This window comes from Myxine glutinosa, chromosome 10, assembly GCF_964187855.1.
Source record: "Myxine glutinosa chromosome 10, kmMyxGlut1.1, whole genome shotgun sequence".
In the NCBI taxonomy this organism is placed as follows: domain Eukaryota; kingdom Metazoa; phylum Chordata; class Myxini; order Myxiniformes; family Myxinidae; genus Myxine; species Myxine glutinosa.
In genome coordinates this window covers 28,417,355-28,442,191 of record NC_136270.1, presented here as the reverse complement: position 1 = coordinate 28,442,191, position 24,837 = coordinate 28,417,355, and the positions used below count along the sequence as shown (strand labels likewise).

The 24,837-nt window shown below is 48.4% G+C and overlaps 1 protein-coding gene across 2 annotated transcripts in view; it reads right to left on the bottom strand.

Moving 5' to 3' along the window:
• G6PC3 (glucose-6-phosphatase catalytic subunit 3) overlaps positions 1 to 20,587 on the bottom strand; it is a 36,897-nt gene extending 16,310 nt beyond the window's left edge. Inside the window, exons 1-5 of one of the 2 annotated variants that reach the window (XM_068127219.2) lie at positions 20,239 to 20,587; positions 13,765 to 13,871; positions 9,965 to 10,055; positions 7,049 to 7,170; positions 93 to 237 (exon numbers count right to left, since the gene is read on the bottom strand). In XM_068127219.2, coding sequence (XP_067983320.1) covers positions 93 to 237; positions 7,049 to 7,170; positions 9,965 to 10,055; positions 13,765 to 13,871; positions 20,239 to 20,468 — 695 coding nt within the window. In that variant the 5' untranslated portion in view covers positions 20,469 to 20,587. The remainder of the gene's footprint in view (positions 1 to 92; positions 238 to 7,048; positions 7,171 to 9,964; positions 10,056 to 13,764; positions 13,872 to 20,238) is intronic. The other variant, XM_078785494.1, reaches the window with a different exon arrangement.
• Positions 20,588 to 24,837: the final 4,250 nt, after the last annotated feature.

Below are 24,837 nucleotides of genomic sequence, written 5' to 3'. Positions count from 1 at the left end.
ATCAGGCATCACAACAAAATACCCCAACAATAAAATTGTTACTGACGAATCACGATAAAATGACAAGGTATGGACATGGGATATGGTCGTACCAGTGCAGGTCAAGCCCCAAAGCAAGCAAGCAATACTGGAAAGCAAGAGCTATACAAATGAGGCTTAGGGACGCAATACTGTAGGCTCGTACACCCCAGCCCTGGGTCAGTTTCTCGCGACGTAGTAGCCAGCCCAGACATGTACCTGTATAGACAGCACAAATGTTGGACAAACCCACACTATTGAAAAAAAACAAAAAACTTTGATCAGTTTGAGTACATGCAAAGATGGAATGACTTGAAAAGTTGGATGATTGGTGATATTTAATAAAACTAGTGGGGTCACCCGTGGGAATCCCACGGGCATGGACGTGTGTGACATTTCGACATATTGAGTTCGATGCTGCACCTGCACATTCAGTTTCACAAAATGGTTACTGGCAATTTATCAGATGCACAAATGATGTAATCTACAAAATGTATTTACTTCTGATAACATGTGAATGCATGTGCGTGCACACCCACACACACATACACACATCTACAAACACAAACACACATACACACACACACATGTACATTGTACACCCACACACATACATACACACACATACATACATACATACACACACACACACATACACACACATATATATGCACATATGCATGCATGCATGCACACACACACACACACACACACACACACACACACACACACACACACACACACACACACACACACACACACACACACACACACACACACACCACATGTATATATCCCACATCCCACATGTATATACATGTTTAAAGTGTACGTGCCCTTCCCTCCTCCCTCCCCCACCCGGCAACGCCGGGTACTTCTGTTCGTAATTAATAAAATAAAAACGAAGAAATATCTCTCAGCAATTTCCGGTCTGTTAATTTATATATTTTACAAATGTGAATTACACGTCCATGCACATGTGAAATGGAGTTCGTTTTTTCACACGTGAAATGAACACGTGGACCTTTACGCTTTACTTCCGGATAATAATGTTGAATGAAATAAGAACGAAGAAATAAATGTCGGCATCATTGTTGACGTTTTTGTGACGACTGTCATCAAACGGAAAAGTAATATATCTTAACGGAAAAGAAAAAGCGAATGTTTAATATATGTCGACATTTTCCCCGACTGTTATTTTAGGCGATGTATTTTCGTGTATCATCGTGGCGCGATTTAAAAAAATATATCTCGGCAATTTCCCGTGTGTGCGTGAATGTTCTCAATTATTTCTGGATTTTCCCGTGTGTGCGTGAATGTTCTCAATTATTTCTGACACCGAGTCTAAAACCATCGATAAAAATTAAATCAGATGGTGAATTCGATATAAAATCGTGAGGGTGACTCAATGAATGGGCTTTATTTTACAGGCCTTTGAGAATTCATTTCGTTCTATAAACGGAAACTTTCTCTAGTGGGGTCACCCGTGGGAATCCCACGGGTATGGCGGGTATGGACGTGTGTGACATTTGGACATCTTGATTTAGATGCTGCACATTAAATTTTACAAAATGGTTAAAATGGTGTAACGAACACAATTTATTTATTTCACATATGTGACCCCTCACTCCTCTCAACCCTCATGCCTCTCCAATGCCACTCCTCCTCACACTCCTCTTCAATACCTCCTCACACTCCTCTCCAATACCTCCTCACACTCCTCTCCAATACCTCCTCACATTCCTCTCCAATACCTCCTCACATTCCTCTCCAATACCTCCTCACACTCCTCTCCAACCCCTCACACTCCTCTGCAACCCCTCACACTCCTCTCCAACCCCTCACACTCCTCTCCAACCCCTCACACTCCTCTCCAACCCCTCACACTCCTCTCCAACCCCTCACACGCCTCTCCAACCCCTCACACGCCTCTCCAACCCCTCACACGCCTCTCCAACCCCTCACACGCCTCTCCAACCCCTCACACACCTCTCCAACCCCTCACACGCCTCTCCAACCCCTCACACGCCTCTCCAACACCTCACACGCCTCTCCAACCCCTCACACTCCTCTCCAACCCCTCACACTCCTCTCCAATCCCTCACACTCCTCTCCAATCCCTCACACTCCTCTCAAATCCCTCACACTCCTCTCAAATCCCTCACACTCCTCTCAAATCCCTCACACTCCTCTCAAATCCCTCACACTCCTCTCAAATCCCTCACACTCCTCTTCAATTCCTCATACTCCCCTCCAATCGTGCCTCACTTGCCTCTCCAATCGCGCCTCACTCATCTCCAACCCCTCACACGCCTCTCCAACCCCTCGCACTCCTCTCCAACCCCTCGCACTCCTCTCCAACCCCTCGCACTCCTCTCCAACCCCTCGCACTCCTCTCCAACCCCTCGCACTCCTCTCCAACCCCTCGCACTCCTCTCCAACCCCTCGCACTCCTCTCCAACCCCTCGCACTCCTCTCCAACCCCTCGCACGCCTCTCCAACCGCTCGCACTCCCCTCCAACGCCTCGCACTCATCTCCAACCCCTCGCACTCCTCTCCAACCCCTCGCACTCCCCTCCAACCCTCGCACTCCTCTCCAACCCCTCGCACGCCTCTCCAACCCCTCGCACGCCTCTCCAACCCCTCGCACGCCTCTCCAACCCCTCGCACTCCTCTCCAACCCCTCGCACTCCTCTCCAATCCCTCGCACTCCTCTCCAACCCCTCGCACTCCTCTCCAACCCCTCGCACTCCTCTCCAACCCCTCGCAAGCCTCTCCAACCGCTCGCACTCCCCTCCAACCCCTCGCACTCATCTCCAACCCCTCGCACTCCTCTCCAACCCCTCGCACTCCCCTCCAACCCCTCGCACTCCTCTCCAACCCCTCGCACTCCTCTCCAACCCCTCGCACTCCTCTCCAACCCCTCGCACTCCTCTCCAACCCCTCGCACTCCTCTCCAACCCCTCGCACTCCTCTCCAACCCCTCGCACTCCTCTCCAACCCCTCGCACTCCTCTCCAACCCCTCGCACTCCTCTCCAACCCCTCGCACTCCTCTCCAACCCCTCGCACTCCTCTCCAACCCCTCGCACTCCTCTCCAACCCCTCGCACTCCTCTCCAACCCCTCGCACTCCTCTCCAACCCCTCGCACTCCTCTCCAACCCCTCGCACTCCTCTCCAACCCCTCCAACCCCTCGCACTCCCTTCCAACCCTCGCACTCCTCTCCAACCCCTCGCACTCCCCTCCAACCCCTCGCACTCCCTTCCAACCCTCGCACTCCTCTCCAACCCCTCGCACGCCTCTCCAACCCCTCGCACGCCTCTCCAACCCCTCGCACGCCTCTCCAACCCCTCGCACTCCTCTCCAACCCCTCGCACTCCTCTCCAATCCCTCGCACTCCTCTCCAACCCCTCGCACTCCTCTCCAACCCCTCGCACTCCTCTCCAACCCCTCGCACGCCTCTCCAACCGCTCGCACTCCCCTCCAACGCCTCGCACTCATCTCCAACCCCTCGCACTCATCTCCAACCCCTCGCACTCATCTCCAACCCCTCGCACTCCCCTCCAACCCCTCGCACTCCTCTCCAACCCCTCGCACTCCTCTCCAACCCCTCGCACTCCTCTCCAACCCCTCGCACTCCTCTCCAACCCCTCGCACTCCTCTCCAACCCCTCGCACTCCTCTCCAACCCCTCGCACTCCTCTCCAACCCCTCGCACTCCTCTCCAACCCCTCGCACTCCTCTCCAACCCCTCGCACTCCTCTCCAACCCCTCGCACTCCTCTCCAACCCCTCGCACTCCTCTCCAACCCCTCGCACTCCTCTCCAACCCCTCGCACTCCTCTCCAACCCCTCGCACTCCTCTCCAACCCCTCGCACTCCTCTCCAACCCCTCGTACTCCTCTCCAACCCCTCGCACCCCTCTCCAACCCCTCGCACCCCTCGCACTCCTCTCCAACCCCTCGCACTCCACTCCAACCCCTCGCACTCCTCTCCAACCCCTCGCACTCCTCTCCAACCCCTCGCACTCCTCTCCAACCCCTCGCACCCCTCTCCAACCCCTCGCACTCCTCTCCAACTCCTCGCAATCCTCTCCAACCCCTCGCACTCCTCTCCAATACCTCCACGCACTCCTCTCCAATACCTCCACGCACTCCTCTCCAATACCTCCACGCACTCCTCTCCAATACCTCCTCGCACTCCTCTCCAATACCTCCTCGCACTCCTCTCCAATACCTCCTCGCACTCCTCTCCAATACCTCCTCGCACTCCTCTCCAATACCTCCTCGCACTCCTCTCCAATACCTCCTCTCCAATACCTCCTCGCACTCCTCTCCAATACCTCCTCGCACTCCTCTCCAATACCTCCTCGCACTCCTCTCCAATACCTCCTCGCACTCCTCTCCAATACCTCCTCGCACTCCTCTCCAATACCTCCTCGCACTCCTCTCCAATACCTCCTCGCACTCCTCTCCAATACCTCCTCGCACTCCTCTCCAATACCTCCTCGCACTCCTCTCCAATACCTCCTCGCACTCCTCTCCAATACCTCCTCGCACTCCTCTCCAATACCTCCTCGCACTCCTCTCCAATACCTCCTCGCACTCCTCTCCAATACCTCCTCGCACTCCTCTCCAATACCTCCTCGCACTCCTCTCCAATACCTCCTCGCACTCCTCTCCAATACCTCCTCGCACTCCTCTCCAATACCTCCTCGCACTCCTCTCCAATACCTCCTCGCACTCCTCTCCAATACCTCCTCGCACTCCTCTCCAATACCTCCTCGCACTCCTCTCCAATACCTCCTCGCACTCCTCTCCAATACCTCCTCGCACTCCTCTCCAATACCTCCTCGCACTCCTCTCCAATACCTCCTCGCACTCCTCTCCAATACCTCCTCGCACCCCTCTCCAATACCTCCTCGCACCCCTCTCCAATACCTCCTCGCACCCCTCTCCAATACCTCCTCGCACTCCTCTCCAATACCTCCTCGCACCCCTCTCCAATACCTCCTCGCACTCCTCTCCAATACCTCCTCGCACTCCTCTCCAATACCTCCTCGCACTCCTCTCCAATACCTCCTCGCACTCCTCTCCAATACCTCCTCGCACTCCTCTCCAATACCTCCTCGCACTCCTCTCCAATACCTCCTCGCACTCCTCTCCAATACCTCCTCGCACTCCTCTCCAATACCTCCTCGCACTCCTCTCCAACCCCTCGCACTCCTCTCCAACCCCTCGCACTCCTCTCCAACCCCTCGCACTCCTCTCCAACCCCTCGCACTCCTCTCCAACCGCTCACACTCCCCTCCAACGCCTCGCACTCATCTCCAACCCCTCGCACTCCTCTCCAACCCCTCGCACTCCTCTCCAATACCTCCTCACACTCCTCTCCAATACCTCCTCACACTCCTCTCCAATACCTCCTCACACTCCTCTCCAATACCTCCTCACACTCCTCTCCGCTCCAATCGGCCCTCACTCTCAGCTCCAATCGGCCCTCACTCTCCGCTCCAATCGGCCCTCACTCTCCAACCCCTAGCTCCTCGCTCTCCAACCCCTATCTCCTCGCTCTCCAACCCCTATCTCCTCGCTCTCCAACCCCTATCTCCTCGCTCTCCAACCCATATCTCCTCGCTCTCCAACCCCTCGCTGTCTAACCCCTCGCTCCTCAACCCCTCGCTCCTCGTTCTCCAACCCCTCGCTCCTCACTCTCCAACCCCTAGCACCTCGCTCTCCAACCCCTCGCTCCTCTCCAACCCTCCTCATCGTTGTTGCAGCAGCATTCTGTGCGGTTCTCCCGTCTCGTGCGGTCTCTGTGTGGTTCTTGCTACATCCTGTTCAAGTCTGCATTGACGTTCGTCGACGGACTCGTTCGCCCGTCTCATTCGTTTTCTTGCTACATCCTGTTCAAGTCTGCGTTCTTCATCGACCGTCGCATTCATTTTGGAAATGGAAGTTTCCACGCAACTCGTGAATTGTCATGATCCTCAAGAGGAAGTGTCTCGTAATTATCAAATGACAAATGGCAAGTAAATTACATTGTGAAAATTAAAGATTTCAAATAAACCTATTTAAAGTGTATGCGCACATAACTAATAAAAAAAAAACGAAGAAATATCTCTCGGTAATTTCCTGAAACACATTTTACTTCCGGATAATAATGTTGAATGAAATAAGAAAGAATGAATATATATATGTCGTTTTTGTGCCGACTGTCATAAAACGTAAAAGTAATAAATGTTAACGGAAAAGAAAAAGCGAATTTTTAATATATGTCGACATTTTCCCCGACTGTTATTTTAGGCGGTGTATTTTCGTGTATCATCATGGCGCGATTTTTATAAATATATCTCGGCAATTTCCGGTGTGTGCGTGAATGTTGTCAATTATTTCTGACACCGAGTCTAAAACCATCGATAAAAATTAAATCAGATGGTGAATTCGAGATAAAATCGTGAGGGTGACTCTCAATGAATGGGCTTTAGTTTACAGGCCTTTGAGAAATCATTTCGTTCTATAAACGGAAACTTTCTTGGGATTCACTTCCCGTTTTTTTTCAACCGAGTCTAACACTATGTTAGCGACTGTTAAAAATGAAATGATATATCAAATTAGAATTGAAATAAACCTGTGTGAGAGAGAAAGACAGCATGGGCCTAACTAAACAGGCCTCAAAGCCATTCGAGGTAATAAAATGGTGGATATTTGTTTACATGAAGCCTTTCCAAGAATGGGTGGAGCTATGGGTGGAGCTACTCGGCAAACGGACTAAGCCACACCCCCGGACAGAATCATCTTCGCCTATTATAATATAGATGTCTGAATAGGTTCAGAAAACATTTTAAACATGGTGGCCATGTGTTTCATCCTCAATGCCACACAACTAACAGCAAATCATGCCATGAAAGAATGCTCATGCAGCATTAGTGCCACATACAAATAGATTTTGCAATAACTGTTCACCATAATGCAATAAATGGGGAATACAAGTTAGTCATGCAAAAGGCTCGTGTGACAAAATCTTGTGCACCTGTAACAAGGCCAGCAATGACCTGGTGAGGAAAGTGTGCGAGGATGAACACCCTCGATATGCCGACAGCCATCAGCAGCAAAAGCGCTGGGCCCCAGGTAAAGGTTCGTGCCATCCACCTGCTGCACAATACAGGGAGCTAGCACAGGTTGCACACACCAGAGGGTCATACGCTTCTGTAGCTTTGAGTATTGGAATGGAAATCCCATTTCCACTCTACCTGTCACAACCACTCTTGTTTAAGTACAGAAATGAGGGGGGGGGGGGGGGGAAACATTCCTAGAAATGCCACTCCAGTTGCCATTCGAAAGAGTGCAGCTGCTGCGAGTTACGGCATTAACCGTGTCTGATATTTGACAGAAACTGGCAGAAATTTGCAACTGCTTTCAGCAGAAATGGCTGGCAAACTGTTTTGGCAGTGGCAAAAGCTTACTCTCAGCTGCCGACACCCGATTAACATTTACCCCTCATACAGAAACAAAGCAATGCGTTACGAACAGGAGGCATTTGGTAATTTCAGGGAAACCCTTTTCTGGCTTCCGCTTTAATACACTGTGCCAGGTATAAATTATTTTATCCATAAATTTGAGGAAATCCCAAAGCTCTGCCAAGCTTGCTCTTTGCTTACAGGAAATGTAAAGTGACAAATGAAAAATGTCTTTTTCACTCTCGCCTTCATGCCAACTTGATCAAGCAAGAGATCCGCAAAAAAAAAGACGTGTGAATAAAAGAAAATGCCAATTTGGCTGTAGTCTCAATCTAAGGTGAATTTCAGGCATGACATTGAATAAAGCTGCATTGTTTATGGAATACTGCACTGTATCACCAGGAGCAATTTATTTAGTACGTATGCACTGGCGTGAGGAAGGGGTGGGTAGGTGGGTAGAAGGGCAAACGGGGGAAAAAAAAATTAGAAAAGGAAAATAATATTGAGGATCAAAAGGAGGGTGGCAAGGGAGCTTGCAGGGAAGGAAAGGACAGATGAGGGTTTTGGGAAGAGACAGGAGAGGTTTGGGAGAATAAATGAGTAAAAAAGGATAACGGAAGGGCATATAATGAGCATAAGAGAAGAGTGAGGGGAAACAATATTGCATATATAAAAAAAAGATAGCCCCAGAATTGATTTCCCTCTGCATTCCAAACTCCAATCTTTTCATTACTATTTCCTAAACATGTCATTAATAAGTCCACATCCAAAAGAAAAATACATTTTTGATTCAAATGTTTTTTTTTGGTGTCACCAAATATTATGAATTAAAATATGATGAGGGTGAAGGGATATGGATGGAGTTGGTGGCGGTGGGGTTGGGGAGGGAGGGATTGGAAGTTAAACAGAGATGGGAGATGAATAACAAAAAACATGACGTTGTCAACTCACCTTATTAAAACCTTACTTTGGAAAAGGAAGAAGTGCAAAGAATTACTCCAAAAGATCCCCGACTCATTGACCATGAAGAAGCATGTGCATGAAGATCACGATTCACGAGTGAAAGAGAGTTATAAAACAGGGAAGTCATAGGGAATAAGGAGTTGGAGTGGTCCGAAGGGAATAAGGAGTTGGACTGGGATGTACTTATGGAATGTACCAGTTTAGTCAGGATTACTTGTGAAATATCCACACCTTTTTGCTGAAGACTTCTTTGTGCTAATACTTACTGTATTGTACTATATGGTAGTAAGGTTGCTCAAATGTAAATATTGCTTCAAAAGTTGCTTATTGTACACCGCTCCTTTCCTATGCCATCTCCAGGCACTGCATGACATCATTGCTGGGCACCAAAGGGGGTCCAGCGATGACGCACGCTGAAAGGGAGTACTTAGTTTTCACTGCGGTTGTTTTCTTGTTTGTTTGTTTGTTTGTCCGGGCGATATCTCAGCCATCCTTTGAGCTAGGAAGCTGAAATGTTGGCACAATAGTGAGCAAGTGCTTTGGCAAAAACAGTATTTTTTGTTTTTTGATTAATCAATTAATTGATCAATTACTTGATTATTATCGATTAAGTACTTAACTATATATTTATTTCTTTTCTCTTCTGGGCAATATCTCAGGCACCTTTTGAGTTGGGAAGCTGATATTTGGACATGACAGTGACCAAGTGATTTGACTGTAAAGGCTATTTTCAATTTATTGATTAATCAATTAATCAATTAATTACTTAATTATTCAATTAATGACATAGTTAATTCATTTTTTTAAAGTTACAGATTTGGATGAAATGGTGGTGGTTTAGGTATTCTATTAGCCAATTGATTCATAATTTAGTTTATTTTATGATTATTTATTTATTTTCGTTATTAATCACATATATTTTCTTTCTCATCTGGGCAATATCTCAGGCATCTTTTGAGCTAGGAAGAAGTTATTTGGACATGACAGTGACCAAGTGATGTGGCTAGAAAGGATATTTTTGATTTATTGATTAATCAATTACTTATTTATTTATTAGTCAATTAATTATTTAATTTTTTCAAAAAGTTACAGCTTCGGATGAAACACTGGTGCTTGAGGTACGATATTAGCCAATTGATTAAGAAATTATTTTACGATTACTATTTATTGATTTAAATTATGCAATTAATCAATCAATTTTTGGACACCTCTCCCTCCCAATACTGTCCTATGTGCTGCACAGCAGCATCGCCGGGCGCCAAAGACGCCTCAGCAATGCCGCACTGGAGGATGTTATTTATTTTTTGACATGGGGTAGGTGTACTTTGAATGTATCTGTACTTGTTCGGAATTTTTTTGTCTCCCTGAAAGAAACTTTCATTTTGTAAGAGTAAAAATCTATGTGACTGTAACATTTAACATCTTCTTTTTGGAAAGAGGACAGATTATGGCTAAGCAACCCGTACCAATGCCTGGGAGATAAAACTCCATGTTAAAAAAACCTGCCGTACGTTGTCTCGACAAACCTTCTGCAGAGTTTGTAAACATAGTTCTCCAGGGAAGGAACCATCACCCACATCACAGCAGCCGTCACCATGCAATGCCCAGATGGGCTCCCTACACCAAGTCAGACATATACAAGGCCTGTCAGAACTTGGACAAGGCTTTTACAAGTAATTCATAGTACTACTTAACAAAGTGTGTGAATCAGTACTCTCTGTTTAGTTCTAAATTAGTAAATGGATCATAACTACGACTATGTGGATGAACCTTAGCTATACCATAAAATAAACAAGAATGACCGCACTGTGGTCACAACCCGCAATAAAATCCGGTAGCGGGCCCATTGGGAAACACACATTTAATGCGCTATTAAAAAATTAAATTGACACCTTCCTGTGCGTTCTGGCTGGCTTGATTAAACGTTACTATTATTTGCCATGTGATTAGATTTTTTTTGGGGTCCCTCATCGTGAATATCACGTGCCCCAAACAAAGCCAAGAGTTTTAGTAATTTGCGCAACGTAACACTTGATTACATAACATAACGTAACACTTGCTTACTGTGTGTTGTGATGTACCGTGCATTCTGACAGGCTTGATTAAACCTTGGCCAACTTTTATTCGACATACGATTAGATGTTTCTTTATGTTTACAGGCAATGGCAATAATTGCAACAAACCCAGGCAGTGTATAATCAGCAGAGGCCTACAAGCCTAATGTGTTAGGCGCAACAGAAAACCAAGATGGAGGCCATATCATTTTGGCTCGGTGCTATGGTGGGTGGAGTCAAGGGACAGATTAAGGGACATAGTGGCCTGGAAGCTATCCAACCAATGGGTGCACATTTCAAAAATTGACTCCCAACAAGAACCTCAACAAGAGCAATGTGAAGCTCTTGTAGACCTGTGACATGTCACAGGTAAAAAAAAAATAGCAAAACTAGAACGGCACTTCGGCAGAGCGCATTCCTCCACCAAGCTGAAAAATTTATGTTTTGTATCCCACTGATAGGCCGGATTTGGATTAGGACCTGAACCAAAATCTAATCGGCTTGTTCTTGTCACCTAACCAACTCATCCACCAAGTTTTGTCATAATCCGTCCATAACTTTTTGAGATATCGTGCTCACACACAGACAGACAGACAGACAGACAAACAGTGGTGAAAACAACCTCCATCCACCATTGGTGGTGAAGGTAACCAGAGTACAATACTTTGGTACTTACTCCTGTTTCTTCAGAGTGGATGGTATTTTACTAGGGGTTGCCATGATGGCTCGTGATGTGGGGGAAGTCTGGTTCAAATTCCATATTTGTGTTTGTCCTTTGTCTTTGTATTTGTTCTGGAAGTTTCTCCCATCTCCACACAGGATCTCTGGAGCTCAGCCATTGTGACCACCGGGTTCTTGTCACGTCTCTTACCAAGGCCCTTCTCCCCCGATTGCTCGGTTTGGCCGGGCGGCCAGCTCTAGGAAGAGCCCTGGTTGTTCCAAACTTCTTCCATTTAAGAATTATGGAGGACACTGTGCTCTTGGGAACCTTCAATGCAGCAGAGATTTTTTTGTAGGCTTCCCCAGATCTGTGTCTCGACACAATCCTGTCTCTGAGCTCTGCAGGCAGTTCCTTCGACCTCATGGCTTGGTTTTTGCTCCGATATGCATTGTCAGCTGTGAGACCTTATATAGACAGGTGTGCGCCTTTCCAAATCATGTCCAAACAATTGAATTTACCACAGGTGGACTCCAATCAAGGTGTAGAAACATCTCAAAGATGATCAAGAGAAATGGGAGGAACCTGAGCTAAATTTCAAGTGTCATAGCAAAGGGTATGAATACTTATGTAAACGTGATATTTTAGTTCTTTCTTTTCAATAAATTTGCAAAACTTTCTAAAATCCTGTTTTGTCTTTGTCATTATGGGGTATTGAGTGTAGATTGTTGAGGGAAAAAATGAATTTAAACGATTTCAGCATAAGGCTGCAACATAACAAAATGTAAAAAAGTGAAGAGGTCTGAATACTTTCTGAATGCACTGTACCTCTTTTGCTCTGAGAAAGGGTTAACACCCGAAATGTCAGTTCCTCGTCAGTTCCAAAGTAGCAGGCCTGTTTTGATCAACTTTCTGTCGACTCCATCCATTGTACGACTCTAACCTTCATGCTCAAGATTCGTTTTCAATTGTATATTAACGTATCATCGTATCATGACCCATATTATTATATTACTGTGCAAGCTGTTACAGTAGTACTGTAGTACATCACAGCAATATGACTGTACAATATCACTAATTACTTACAATTATTGTGGTAAACTAGAGTATTTTTTTAAATATGGCTATGTGGAACATCCAGAGAAACGACATTTTGGCACTAAAACCACCTTTAGAGGCCATTTTTCCCCGCAAAGCGGGGGTTGGCCTTTTTCGGGAACCGTGGTTGTTGTTGTTTTTCGGTCCCCTTTTTGAAGCAATGTTTTACGGCCGGATGCCCTTCCTGACGCCAACCCTTTTTGCCGCCTTTAACGACAAACAGGGAATTACCAGTGAACTGGTACTCAATTAGCCGACCTCGGAAGGATGACAGGCTGAGTCAACCCCCCTGGCGTTAATTCAGCGATCGACCGGGATTCGAACCCAGGATCCTAGGATCCTAAGCCGGCACCCTAGCCACTAGCCCAACACCAGGGATCACTGGCACCAAGAGAGACCATTTATCATATATACTATGAAGAAGCAGAACTGGAAAAGCTTTAACGTGGAACCTCTGGAGAAATTAATTTTTGCCACTAAAAGAGACCATTTACATGACGAAGATCACCCATCGAGAACATGCAATCGACTCGTCAATTATGTGGAGGTCTGGGAATATCAGACAAGGCCACTCGACCCTGGACATGCTGCTTATACTCTCCCAGCAATGGATGGAGGAACTCAATGTCAGGAATGAAGTCAGGGCCGTCTCTCTGGAGTTTATTCATGAGTATCGAGTTTGTTCACCCCCTGTCCAACTCCCCCTCCTCTTGCTCTCATTCTTCCCGATGTCCTTTCTTCCTCTATTTTGTCCCTCTACCCTGCTGCTTATGCCTCTCTAACCTAACCCCCCCCCCTCCCCCACCACCCTCCATTTCCATTGACCTTTACCTCCGCCACCGAAGGTAAACCCCTGTCTGTCTGTTTTTTTTGTTTTTTTTTGACTGTCTGTGATAAGATATCTCAAAAATTATGGACAGATTCGGACAAAACTCCATGGACAGGTTGGGTGTGTGACAAGGTTGTAACATTTTGGTGAAGATCCGGATCCGGTTGCAGAGTATCATTGGGATGCAAAATATAAACTGTTCAACCGAATGTCGTTCTAGTTTCATTCTGATTTCCTGGTCCTTTCTGTGTTCTAGCTCCTCTACAAGTCTCAAGTCTGTGTACAAAAAGGTATGGCCCAGGTGGGGTGTGGGGCAGAGGGGGTAACTAATGTCATGCTAAAGCCTTTCTTACCAAAAGCACAATGGAAAGTCTCAGACATAGCTTTCCAGTGAATGCATGGGGACAGGACAAACTTTGATTTACTTATGAAACTCCCGGTCTTACTCCCGCAATCTACCTATTATCATACAAAGCTTGAATCAACTCTTACTTTCCTTAGACACAAATCATTCGACAATAGTCATTATTTTTTTTAAATGATCCTTTGAAAACATTAATATTTTACATCATAGAACAAACAGTGTAGATCTCGACATGCAAAAAATTGTAAAATGACAAGGACCACATGACAAAGATGGTAAAGAATGGTAATTTTGACATGGGCACGGCCATACAGCAATCTTACCTGGACCAGTTTCACAAGTGACTGAAAATTGCTGCACCTCTGGATCTTTATACGAGTAAAAACCAGATTCAAAAATCCACCAGTAAGGTCTTTCACCAAAAAGAAACCTAGGAGAGTCCACAGGAGCACAACAGGGAAAAATATTTTCTTTAGAAATCTTCAACTGTGGATAAAGCTAGGCAAGTAAGTACAAAAAAACTTTGATGCAGGACTAGGCCATTTGGCCGATCATGCCTTCACTATAGGGCTGCAGATTGTTGTGAAAAAGCGTTACGCCTAGGTCCCCCGTCGGTGAAGTGATGCGAGTTGACAAAGTGGAAGACGCAGAAAACATGCTATGATATGATATTTCGCTCACAAGGTTCAGACATACATGGAGGCGGCCATCTTGGATTTTGACATGGCCACCCAATTTTCAATGGCGTCCTTCCTTATACCTAGATACACCCACACACCAGATTAGAAGTTGGTACTTTGTTTATTTTTCAGGATATTCCACTCACAAGGGTCAGACATACATGGCGGCGGCCATCTTGGATTTTGACGTGGCGACCCAATTTTCAATAGCGTTCTTCCTTGTGCCTAGATACACCCAAACACCAGATTAGAAGTTGGTACTTTGCTTATTTTTCAAGATATTACGCTCACAAGGTTCAGACATATATATGGTGGCGGCCATCTTGGATTTTGACGTGGCGACCCAATTTACAATAGCGTTCTTCCTTATGCCGAGATACACCCACACACCAGATTAGAAGTTGGTACTTCGCTTAATTTTCAAGATATTCATCTCACAAGGTTCAGACATACATGGCATCAGACATACATGGTGGCGGCCATCTTGGATTTTGACGTGGGTTGCACCCACACACCAAATTCGAATGCGGTCCTTCGCTTACGCAAACACGCACGCCCGCACGCACGCACGGACACACGGACGGAGGGGAAAGCCATAGTCCCCCTTTCGCTACGCTGTGCGACGGGGGACAAAAAGTGCCTTAAAAATGGGGGAACTGGCAACTAGCTTCCTACCAGCTACTTTTGGTATTTTTCATAAAGTCGGGGCCTTGACAAGTTCATAAACCAAAAATACCCAGAATACCTCTAGGGGAACATGCTTAAATGACGTCATCAAAATGGCTGCCAAAATTGTAACGTTTGGCATTGTGTTCAGGTGCTGACGTGGTACCTAACCGTTTATATAGTAGTTTTACTGTCAAGAGAAAAAACATCAGCCTTTTCCTGGGATGAACACTGTTTCATTTGTGAAGAACCAGAGAATAAAAAGAAAGGAATAAAACTTACAGCAGCGAATATGAAGCCAGCAGAAGTTCGTGAGCATGTGCTTACAACAATGGTTCTGATTACAAAAATGATTCCCAAATACTTCACCGTGCAGTTAGTATTATTCGCAGAGACATAGAAAAATTACAGCCAACAACTGAATATCCTAATACCCAAGAAATTGATCTTATGCATCAGCTGTGTTTAATTGAAATATTTAAATTAAATTAGTAAATTAATTTAAATGCATTTAAATGCATTGCATGCATGCATTTAAATTAATTTATTATTTAAATATTATTTTAAATATTATTAAATATAATTAATAATATTATTTTTAAATATTAAATATTAATATTATTAAATAGAATATTTAAATCAGATGCAATTCATTTTATTTCAGATCAGGACACAGGGACCCTCAATGTAAAAATAAAATACAAAAACTGAATAAAAAAGGAGGCCATCTTGATGACGTCACTTGAACATGTTTCCCCAAGGGGATTCTGGGTATTTTTGGTGTGTGTAGTAGTCAGGGCCCATACTTTATAAAAATATCAAAATTAGCTGGTAGGAAGCCAGTTGCCACTTCACCCTCATTTTCATGCTCAATCTGCAGCCCTACGATATCAACACTATGATCAGTGAAAGAGTGAAAGAAGTGAAAGACGTACTGTACGTATATAGTACGTAGATCATCATATAATTCTACAATGTTATGGGATGAAATAAGGTTATTTGTTATCGTTTAAACTATGTGACAACTCATCAAATTCCATTCCTGATTGAGGCTTCTTCTTCTTCCCTATATTTCTTATTATGGTATTTTTTCTTCACAACATTTTTGTTTCCCTCGTGATACACTCAAAATCCCCGACATATCATGGTGTTCAATAAGGCTTTTGTTTGAATGCTGACAATGAATATTACCTCCACCCTGATTGCAATGTCTGTCATCGCTTGGCAGAACTCATGATCCATAAAGGAAACCCACGCAGTGAGCGTGGGCTCACAATCATGAACCACTTCAAGTCTGAAGCCCCCTGCCCACACTCCATCCACTTCCCCTACCACACCTTGCTAATATCCAACCACAGAGGGGCAGATTATTGATCACAGAACAAATTGTAATTTTGAGATTCTTCTTTTAAAATCCAAGAGATTTTTTTTACCATTGCTGAGGTCTCATGGTCTTGGAAGGATAGCTTGGAGCCAGGTATGTGCACTTTCTTTTGAGTGGTCTAACCTGAGATATAATCTTGGGCCAGCTGTAAACCTCCACGCTGGTGTTTCATATGCAGGACCAGGCGTCAATGCATGCACCATGCATCAGATGGAGATTAAGCCAGGTGTCACCCTTTGTATACATTTTCTCACACTGCTTGAAGGTTGGGCCCAACATCCCGCTTCACACCGAAACGCCCTCTCACCCCAGCATCCCGCTTCACACAGAAGTGCTCCCCCACCCTGACAGGCTGCTTAACACTGGAGCGACCCCCAGCTTTCCGCTTCATACCGAAGCCCATTTCTCCCCACTTCACCACGAAGTGTCCTCCCACACCACGTCACATCAAAATGCCCCACACCCCATGTCCCACTTCACATCGGAGAACCACCCCCAACACCACGTCCCGCTTCATACCAAAAGTTCCCCCCAACCCATCATCCCACTTCACACCGAAGCGCCCCCGCGTCCCGCTTCACACCGAAGCGCCGCCGCTTCCCGCTTCACACCGAAGCACCCCTGCTTCACACCGAAGAGCACCCACATCCCGCTTCACACCGAAGAGCCCCCACGTCCCGCTTCACATCGAAGAGCCCCCGTGTCCCGCTTCACATCGAAGAGCCCCGGTGTCCCACTTCACATCAAAGAGCCCCCGTGTCCCGCTTCACACCGAAGAGCCCCCGTGTCCCGCTTCACACCGAAGAGCCCCCGTGTCCCGCTTCACACCGAAGAGCCCCCGTGTCCCGCTTCACACCGAAGAGTCCCCACGTCCTGTTTCAGACCGAAACACCCCCACAAACCGTTTCACACCGAAGCGTACCCGAAAGGCAGACGCCAATGAAGGCAGGAAGGGCAGTAAAAGCCTGAAGTAGCAGTTTGTATCAAGCTGAGTTCTGGAGTTCATGTGCCGAGTTCCTGAAATTCACGTGCTGGGTTCCGCAGTTCATTGTGTGCTGAGTCCGAAAAAGTCCGAGTCCAGAGAGTTTGTGTCCTGAGTCCTGGGGAGAGAGACCTGTCCGGATGGACCCGGTTCCCAAACCATCAAGCGGAACAAACACTGCACCAAGCGGAACAAGACCTGCCACAGACAGAAAGAGCGCTGCACCAGACAGAACAAGCACTGCACCAGAGAGAGCAAGCGCTGCACCAGAGAGAAAGAGCGCTGCACCAGAGAGAACAGGTGCTGCGCCAGAGAGAACAAGAGCTGCACTGGAGAGAACAAGCGCTGTACCAGAGAGAACAAGCGCTGCACCAGAGAGAACAAGTTCTGCACCAGAGAGAAAAAGCACTGCACCAGAGAGAAAGAACGCTGCAACAGAGAGAACAAGCTTTGCACCAGAAAGAACAAGCGCTGCACCAGAAAGAAAGAGCGCTGCACCAGAAAGAAAGAGCGCTGCACCAGAAAGAAAGAGCGCTGCACCAGGGAGAACAAGAACTGCATAAAGTGGAACGAGTGCTGACCAACAACTCCTCTGAATTGACTTCTCTCTTTCATGTCTTTACACACGCACATCATAAACTCACATTCCATCCGGCTAACGTACGGATGAGGCCCAGGGCGACAATATACTCCACCGACTTCTCTTCCCTCAATCCGTCAACCTTGCTTGTCTAATTTCCCTGATGTGTGAGGCACCTATATCTGTGTTTATTGTTAAGGTCAAAGGTCTAAGGGGCTTTGAGTGCTCGGGGTTAGGATAGTCTCTTGGATGACACTGTATCCTTGAAGATACATGCTTTCATTTCAAAAAGACCTGTTATTTCCAACCTGCTCAGTTGTCTCTTTCTCCATTGGCTAGATGTAGTATAATTAATATATGGGAGTTTCACCCCACTGGTTCGCTACAGTAGACGGTAGGCGACGTTTCCGCTGACGGTAAATCACTCAGCCGTCCTAAACAATAAATAGTGGAAACATTGAGAACACAGGCTTTATCTGGGGTAACTAATTCACCGAGTAGGTAACACAGGATTTGGACGTGAGGACCCCACAATAATCAGTCATTTCAGACAGCGCCTGTGGTTGCTTGGCAATCCCGCTGTGCTCTCGGGACACATGTCCGAGAGAGGCCACTTGTGACCTGGCCGACAAACCTGTAACAATATATACACAGCACTGATTTGAGAATTAAAATTTACATATATATATATTTTAATGTTTATAGTTTAGAAAGGTTACACTCACCACAAGCATGTACACCTGTATCATGGCAACGGTATAACGCCAATAAGTGAATCGCAAACAATGTTTGACAACATTGACAGCTCCTTTGCTTTTATCTTCAAATTCAAACAAATTAATTGACCACTTTTTTTTTTCTTTTTTTTTTACCTCGGCCACCGAAGGTGAATGGAGGTTATGTTTTCACCACTGTCTGTTTGTCTGTCAACAGGATATCCCAAAAGGTTGTGGATGGATTCAGGCGAAATCTGGTAGACAGGTTGGGTGTGTGAAAAGTACGAATTGATTGATTCAATTTGGTGAAGATTCAAATATGGATCCAAATCAGAGGTTATTAAATTTTTTAAGTGATTCTTCACCATTAAGTGACAGGGCCAAAAATAATATATAACAGGATATTTCAAAAAATCTTGGACGACTTATGACAAAACTAGGTGGATGAGATGAGTAAGTGACAAAAACAAGCCGATTAGATTTAGGTTAAGTTTCGGATCCAGATCCGGCCTATCAGCGGAACACAAAACATAAACTGTTCACTGTTCAGCCTTGTGGAGGGAGGTATGCTCACTAGAGTGCTGTTGTAGTTTACATATATAATACTTAAAAGTTGATGTACTTAAAGTTAAAAGTGCACCCTCAAAGTTAAATATATATATATTTTTTTTTACTCCATATATATATATATATATATATATATATATATATATATATATATATATATATATATACACATACATACATATATATACATGTATACATATATATACATGCATACATATATATACATGCATACATATATATATATATACATGCATACATATATATATATACATGCATACATATACATGCATACATATACATGCATACATATATATATATATACACACACATATATATATATATATACACACACATATATATATATATATATATACACACACATATATATATATATATACACACACATATATATATATATATATATATATATATATATATACACACACATATATATATCCCTCTGGAACTCGCTACCTCACACCATCAGAGACTCCTCCTCACTCACCACATTCAAAACATCACTCAAGACCCACCTGTTCAACACTGCATTCAACATTTAACCCACAGCATCGAACCCCTGACTATCTCCTCTCCTTCTCCCTCCTTTGTGCTTTGAATATTTCCCTATTGATTCTTCTTTTTTTTTGCAATTGTCTTTATGTTTTGCTATGCATTATGTTTTGCACTCTGTCAAAGCGTCTTCGGGCTTCCTGAAAAGCGCTATATAAAATAAATGCATTATTATTATTATTATTATGTATATATATATATATATATATATATATATATATATATATATATATATATATATATATATATATATATATATTGCGTACAAGTGCGTATTTCGAAAAACTTTGACACACATCTTGGACCTTCCATTGCAAGTGGTCAGATGTACTGCAGATCTACACTCTGACACAGAAGGCAATTCTAGTCTTTACAGTTTACATACACATTGAGACCTCAACATTTTCCAGAACTAGAAGCCATTTCGGCTATGTTAAAACCTCGCAACTTCAGATGGCTTCGCCCCATGATCCTGGGTTTCTAACCTCTAGCTGAGCGTCCCTTTTCTTGAAAACCGGTCACTATGGCTACAAGACAAGACGTAGCCGAGACCTTCGTACCCTACTGTACCGCATCACCGCACTGTGCCAACTAGCGACCATGGCAAGTCCTTTTGTGTCATGAAAAAGTGTGTGCACTCTCAAGGTTGTACCATTTGAACACCAAATTGAGCCACTCAGAGATGATGGCGCAGCGGAGCACGGCATGGCCGAGTGTCGGAGAGAAAAGAACGAGCACGACTGGGAAGACGACCTGAAAGGATACGCGAGGGTCGCCCAAGTGTGAGGCAAAGACCAGGCCGTGCTCAAGACCACCTCCGACCTTGGCGAGTTTCTGCAGCACAGCCGCGCACCGCACGCCATGGCCGTACACCGCCTCCATGTTGTTCTTACAAATTCTCCTCAGATCGCCCGACGCCCGGTCACGGGTCACGTCACGTCACGTATGACGTAACCCGTGAACTGAGGGCTCACACTCCCTGTAACTTCCTTTGCTTGAATAACGAAATTATCTCTGATCACACTCGGTATTCGGTTCCTCTTGTGAAACGATGTCGATTTTATGTAATTATTTGATCGTTTGTTTGCGTTTAGGTCGCTCGCGTACCATACACCGCTTAACACCTCAAACCAATCACACCGCAAAATGTAAGTTGAACGATTTAAAAAAAACGTTTCTTCAAAATACAAGGAAGTTTAAGCGTTGGAATAAATTATCGACTTCGTGAATTTGAAGCAGGAGGAACATCCATACATTTTCATGGTGAGACTTGGTCGACTTTACCACTGACGCAAGCACTCCATGCGGAACGGTTGATAAGGAACGGCCGGCTTAGCAAGCGATAGCTAGCTGCTTGGTAACGGAGTCAGCTAGCTGCTTGGTTCCATCCTGACCCCTGAACCAGCTACAAAATGTAGTGCCTGCCCCAATGCCTTCCCTCCCCGTCTGCCGGCATTATAGTTGGTGCACGTTACAGATCTCACGGCGTCCTTCGTGAAGAGTAGGCGAGCTATCGCCGGCATCCTGAATAAATCCCAACCTAGCGGAGGCACCGTTGATGAGGAATGTTCCTACTGTAGCGGTTACCGCTGGATGCACACAATCGCCTTGCACCAGCCAGAACACGGCCAGACGCGCCTCTCCCGGGCATGCCCGGACTCACTGTTCCCGGGCACGCCCGAACCTCCCGGGCACGCCCGGTCTCGTCTTTCCCGGGCATGCCCGCTATCGCCTTTCCAGGGCTCGCCCAGAGCGTCCGGGCATGCCCGCTCTCGCCTTTCCAGTGCTCGTCCAGAGCGCCCGGGCACGCCCAGCCTCGACTTGCCAGGCCGCAGCCAAACACGCCCGGGCAGGTCCAGACTCGCCTTTCCAAGGCTCGCCCTTGACACCCGGGCATGCCCGGTATAGCTTTTGCCGGGCAAACTTCCCGACATAAATGTGTATATATATTGCTGCCCGATAAACGGGCTTTTGTCAGAATACCTGAGCTGTTTTGTTTCAATAAAGCAACTCGGACGAATTCCGTCTTTGGTCGCGTCACTTCTTTCGACTCGCGTTGGAGCGCAGCTCCTTCACTGGTGACCTACCGACATGGACACGGCAGTGACTCTTAAACTGCCTACCTTCTGGGAGGCTCACGCGGCTGTTTGGTTCGCCCAGGCGGACTCCCAGTTCGCCCTGCGAGGCATCACCGCGGACGACACCAGCTTCCACCACGTCGTGGCAGCGCTCGGTTCCGCCACCGCGGCCCGCGCCCTGAGCCTCCTCGAGCACCCGCCGGCTGCCGACAAGTATGACGCGCTGAAGACGCTCCTCCTCGACGCTTTCGCCCTCTCACCGGCAGCACGCGCACGGCGCCTGCTCGATCTGCCCGAGCTCGGCGACACGCGCCCGTCCGAGTGCATGGACTATATGCTCTCGTTGCTCGGTGAGCACTCTCCGGATTTTCTGTTCCGCGAGTTGTTCCTTCGCCAGCTGCCTCACCCGGTACGCCTCGCCCTGGCTGGCACGTCGATCACCGATCCCCGCGCCCTCGCCAGGGAAGCCGATAAGATCTCCTCGGCGGGCCAACACATCGGCGCGGCTACCTGGAGCCTGCCGCCATCCGAGGCGACGCCCACGACGCCCGAACGCCCTGCGCGGTTGGAGGCCGAACTGCCGGTGAAACTGGCGGCCGCCAGGCCGCACCGACCGCTTCCGACACGACGGCCGGGGCCTCCACCTGACCAGGCGTGGTGTTATTACCACGCCAGGTTCGGACACAAGGCTCGGACATGCCGACCCCCGTGCACTTTCGGCAAGTCGGGAAACGGCCGGGCCGGCGTTCATTCCCAGCCATGAGCGCCGGCCACTCGGGCAACTTGCTTTTTATTCGGGACAAAGCGTCCGGGCGGCGTTTCCTTTGTGACACCGGCGCCCAACTGAGCGTCATACCCGCCTCCGAGCAGGACAGGCGGGACGCCGTTTGCGGCCCCTCTTTGGTCGCTGCTAATGGCTCGGCCATACGCACTTTCGGCCCGCGCAACGTCACCCTCTGCTTCGGCAGCCAGCGCTTTCAGTGGACCTTTGTGACCGCCTGCGTCCCCATGGCTTTGCTGGGCGCCGACTTCCTCTGCGCGCACGGGCTGCTGGTCGACGTCAAACGTCGTCGCCTTGTCAACGCCGAGACCTTCAGCTCCCTGGCGTGCACGATGAGCAGCTCCGCGCCGACCGAACTGGCGTGCGCCCTCCCGACGGCGAACGAGTTCGCTCGCCTGCTCGCGGAATTCCCGGCCCTCACACGGCCGACGTTTACGGCCGTCGCAGTGCGGCATGGGATCGAGCACCACATACCCACTACGGGCCCGCCGGTCTATGCCAGGGCCCGCCGCCTCGACCCGGCCAAGCTCGCCGTGGCAAAGGCCGAGTTCGACGCGTTGGAGCACCTCGGCATCGTGCGGCGCTCCAATAGCGCGTGGGCCTCACCACTGCACATCGTGCCAAAGCCGGGGGGCGGATGGCGCCCGTGTGGCGACTACCGCCGCCTCAACGACGCTACCACCCCCGACAGGTACCCGATCCCGCACATCCAGGACTTTTCCACCCGTTTGGCGGGACGGGTCATATTTTCCAAAATTGACCTGATACGGGGATACCATCAGGTACCTGTCCGAGCGGCCGACGTCCTGAAGACGGCCGTCATCACGCCGTTCGGCCTGTTCGAATTTTTGAGGATGCCGTTTGGCCTCAAGAACGCGGCCCGGGCGTTCCAGCGCTTAATGGACGGCGTGCTGCGCGACCTGCCATTTCTTTTCGTCTATCTGGACGACATCCTCGTCGCCAGCACGTCCCGTGCCGAGCACCTCCTCCACCTCCGCACACTGTTCGGTCACCTCAGCGAGCACGGCCTAATTGTCAACCTGGCCAAATGCCACTTCGGCACCACGACCGTTGACTTTTTGGGCCACTGCATCACCAAGACCGGGGCCGTGCCGCTGCCGACCAAGGTCGAGGCCATCACCACGTTCCCTCGTCCCCGTTCCATCAAGGCCCTACAAGGGTTCCTCGGCATGGTGAATTTTTATCACCGATTCGTGCCCCGCGCTGCTCAGCTCATGCGGCCCCTTTACGAGGCCCTCCGGGGCAAGCCGGCCAAGCATGACATCGTTTGGTCCGCGGCCATGGACGCGGCCTTCGCGAGCGCAAAACGGGCCCTCGCCGACGCAACGCTGCTGGCTCATCCGGTGCTCAACACGCCCATCGCCCTCACTACGGACGCCTCCAACTACGCGGTGGGCGCCGTCCATGAACAATGGGTGGACGGGGTTTGGCAGCCACTCGCTTTTTTCAGCCGGCAGCTCCGGCCGAACGAGTTAAAATACAGCACGTTCGACCGTGAGCTGCTCGGTCTATTCCTGGCCGTTCGCCATTTCCGACACCTCCTGGAGGGCCGCCCGTTCACGGCTTTCGTCGACCACAAGCCGTTGGTCTACGCAATGGCCAAAGTCACGGAGCCGTGGTCGGCCCGCCAGCAGCGCCACCTCTCCGCCGTGTCGGAATTCACCACGGACATCCGGCACGTCGCCGGCAAAGACAACGCTGTGGCCGACTGTCTTTCTCGGGCCAGCGCGAACGCGGTCCACCTCGGCGTGGACTTCGCGCTCATGGCGGCCGACCAGACCACCGACACCTCGGTGCAGGCCCTCCGGGCGGCGGACACGGGCCTCCGCCTGGCCGACATCCCCTTCGCGGGCATCGTCCTGCTCTGCGACGTCTCCCAGGGCCAGCCTCGCCCAATTGTGCCCGTTTCCTGGCAGCGCCGCATCTTCGCCTCCATCCACGGCCTTTCTCACCCGGGCCGGAAAGCTTCTCAGAAGCTGGTGTCGGCGCGTTTCGTCTGGCACGGCCTTCGACGGAACGTCCGCGACTGGGCCAACGCCTGCACGGCCTGCCAGCGGGCCAAGGTCCACCGCCACACCCAGGCCCCGCTGGCACCTTTCACCGTGCCTGCACGGCGTTTCGACCACGTCCACGTGGACCTGATGGGTCCCCTGCCCCCATCGCGGGGGTTCACCCACCTGCTCACCATGGTGGACAGGACCACCAGGTGGCCGGAGGCCGTGCCCCTCACCTCCACCACCACCGCCGACGTGGCGCAGGCGTTCATCGCCACCTGGGTCGCGCGCTTCGGCGCACCGGCGGACATCTCGTCCGACCGCGGCCCACAGTTCACGTCCGAACTTTGGGGCGCGGTCGCCCGCTCGTTGGGGGT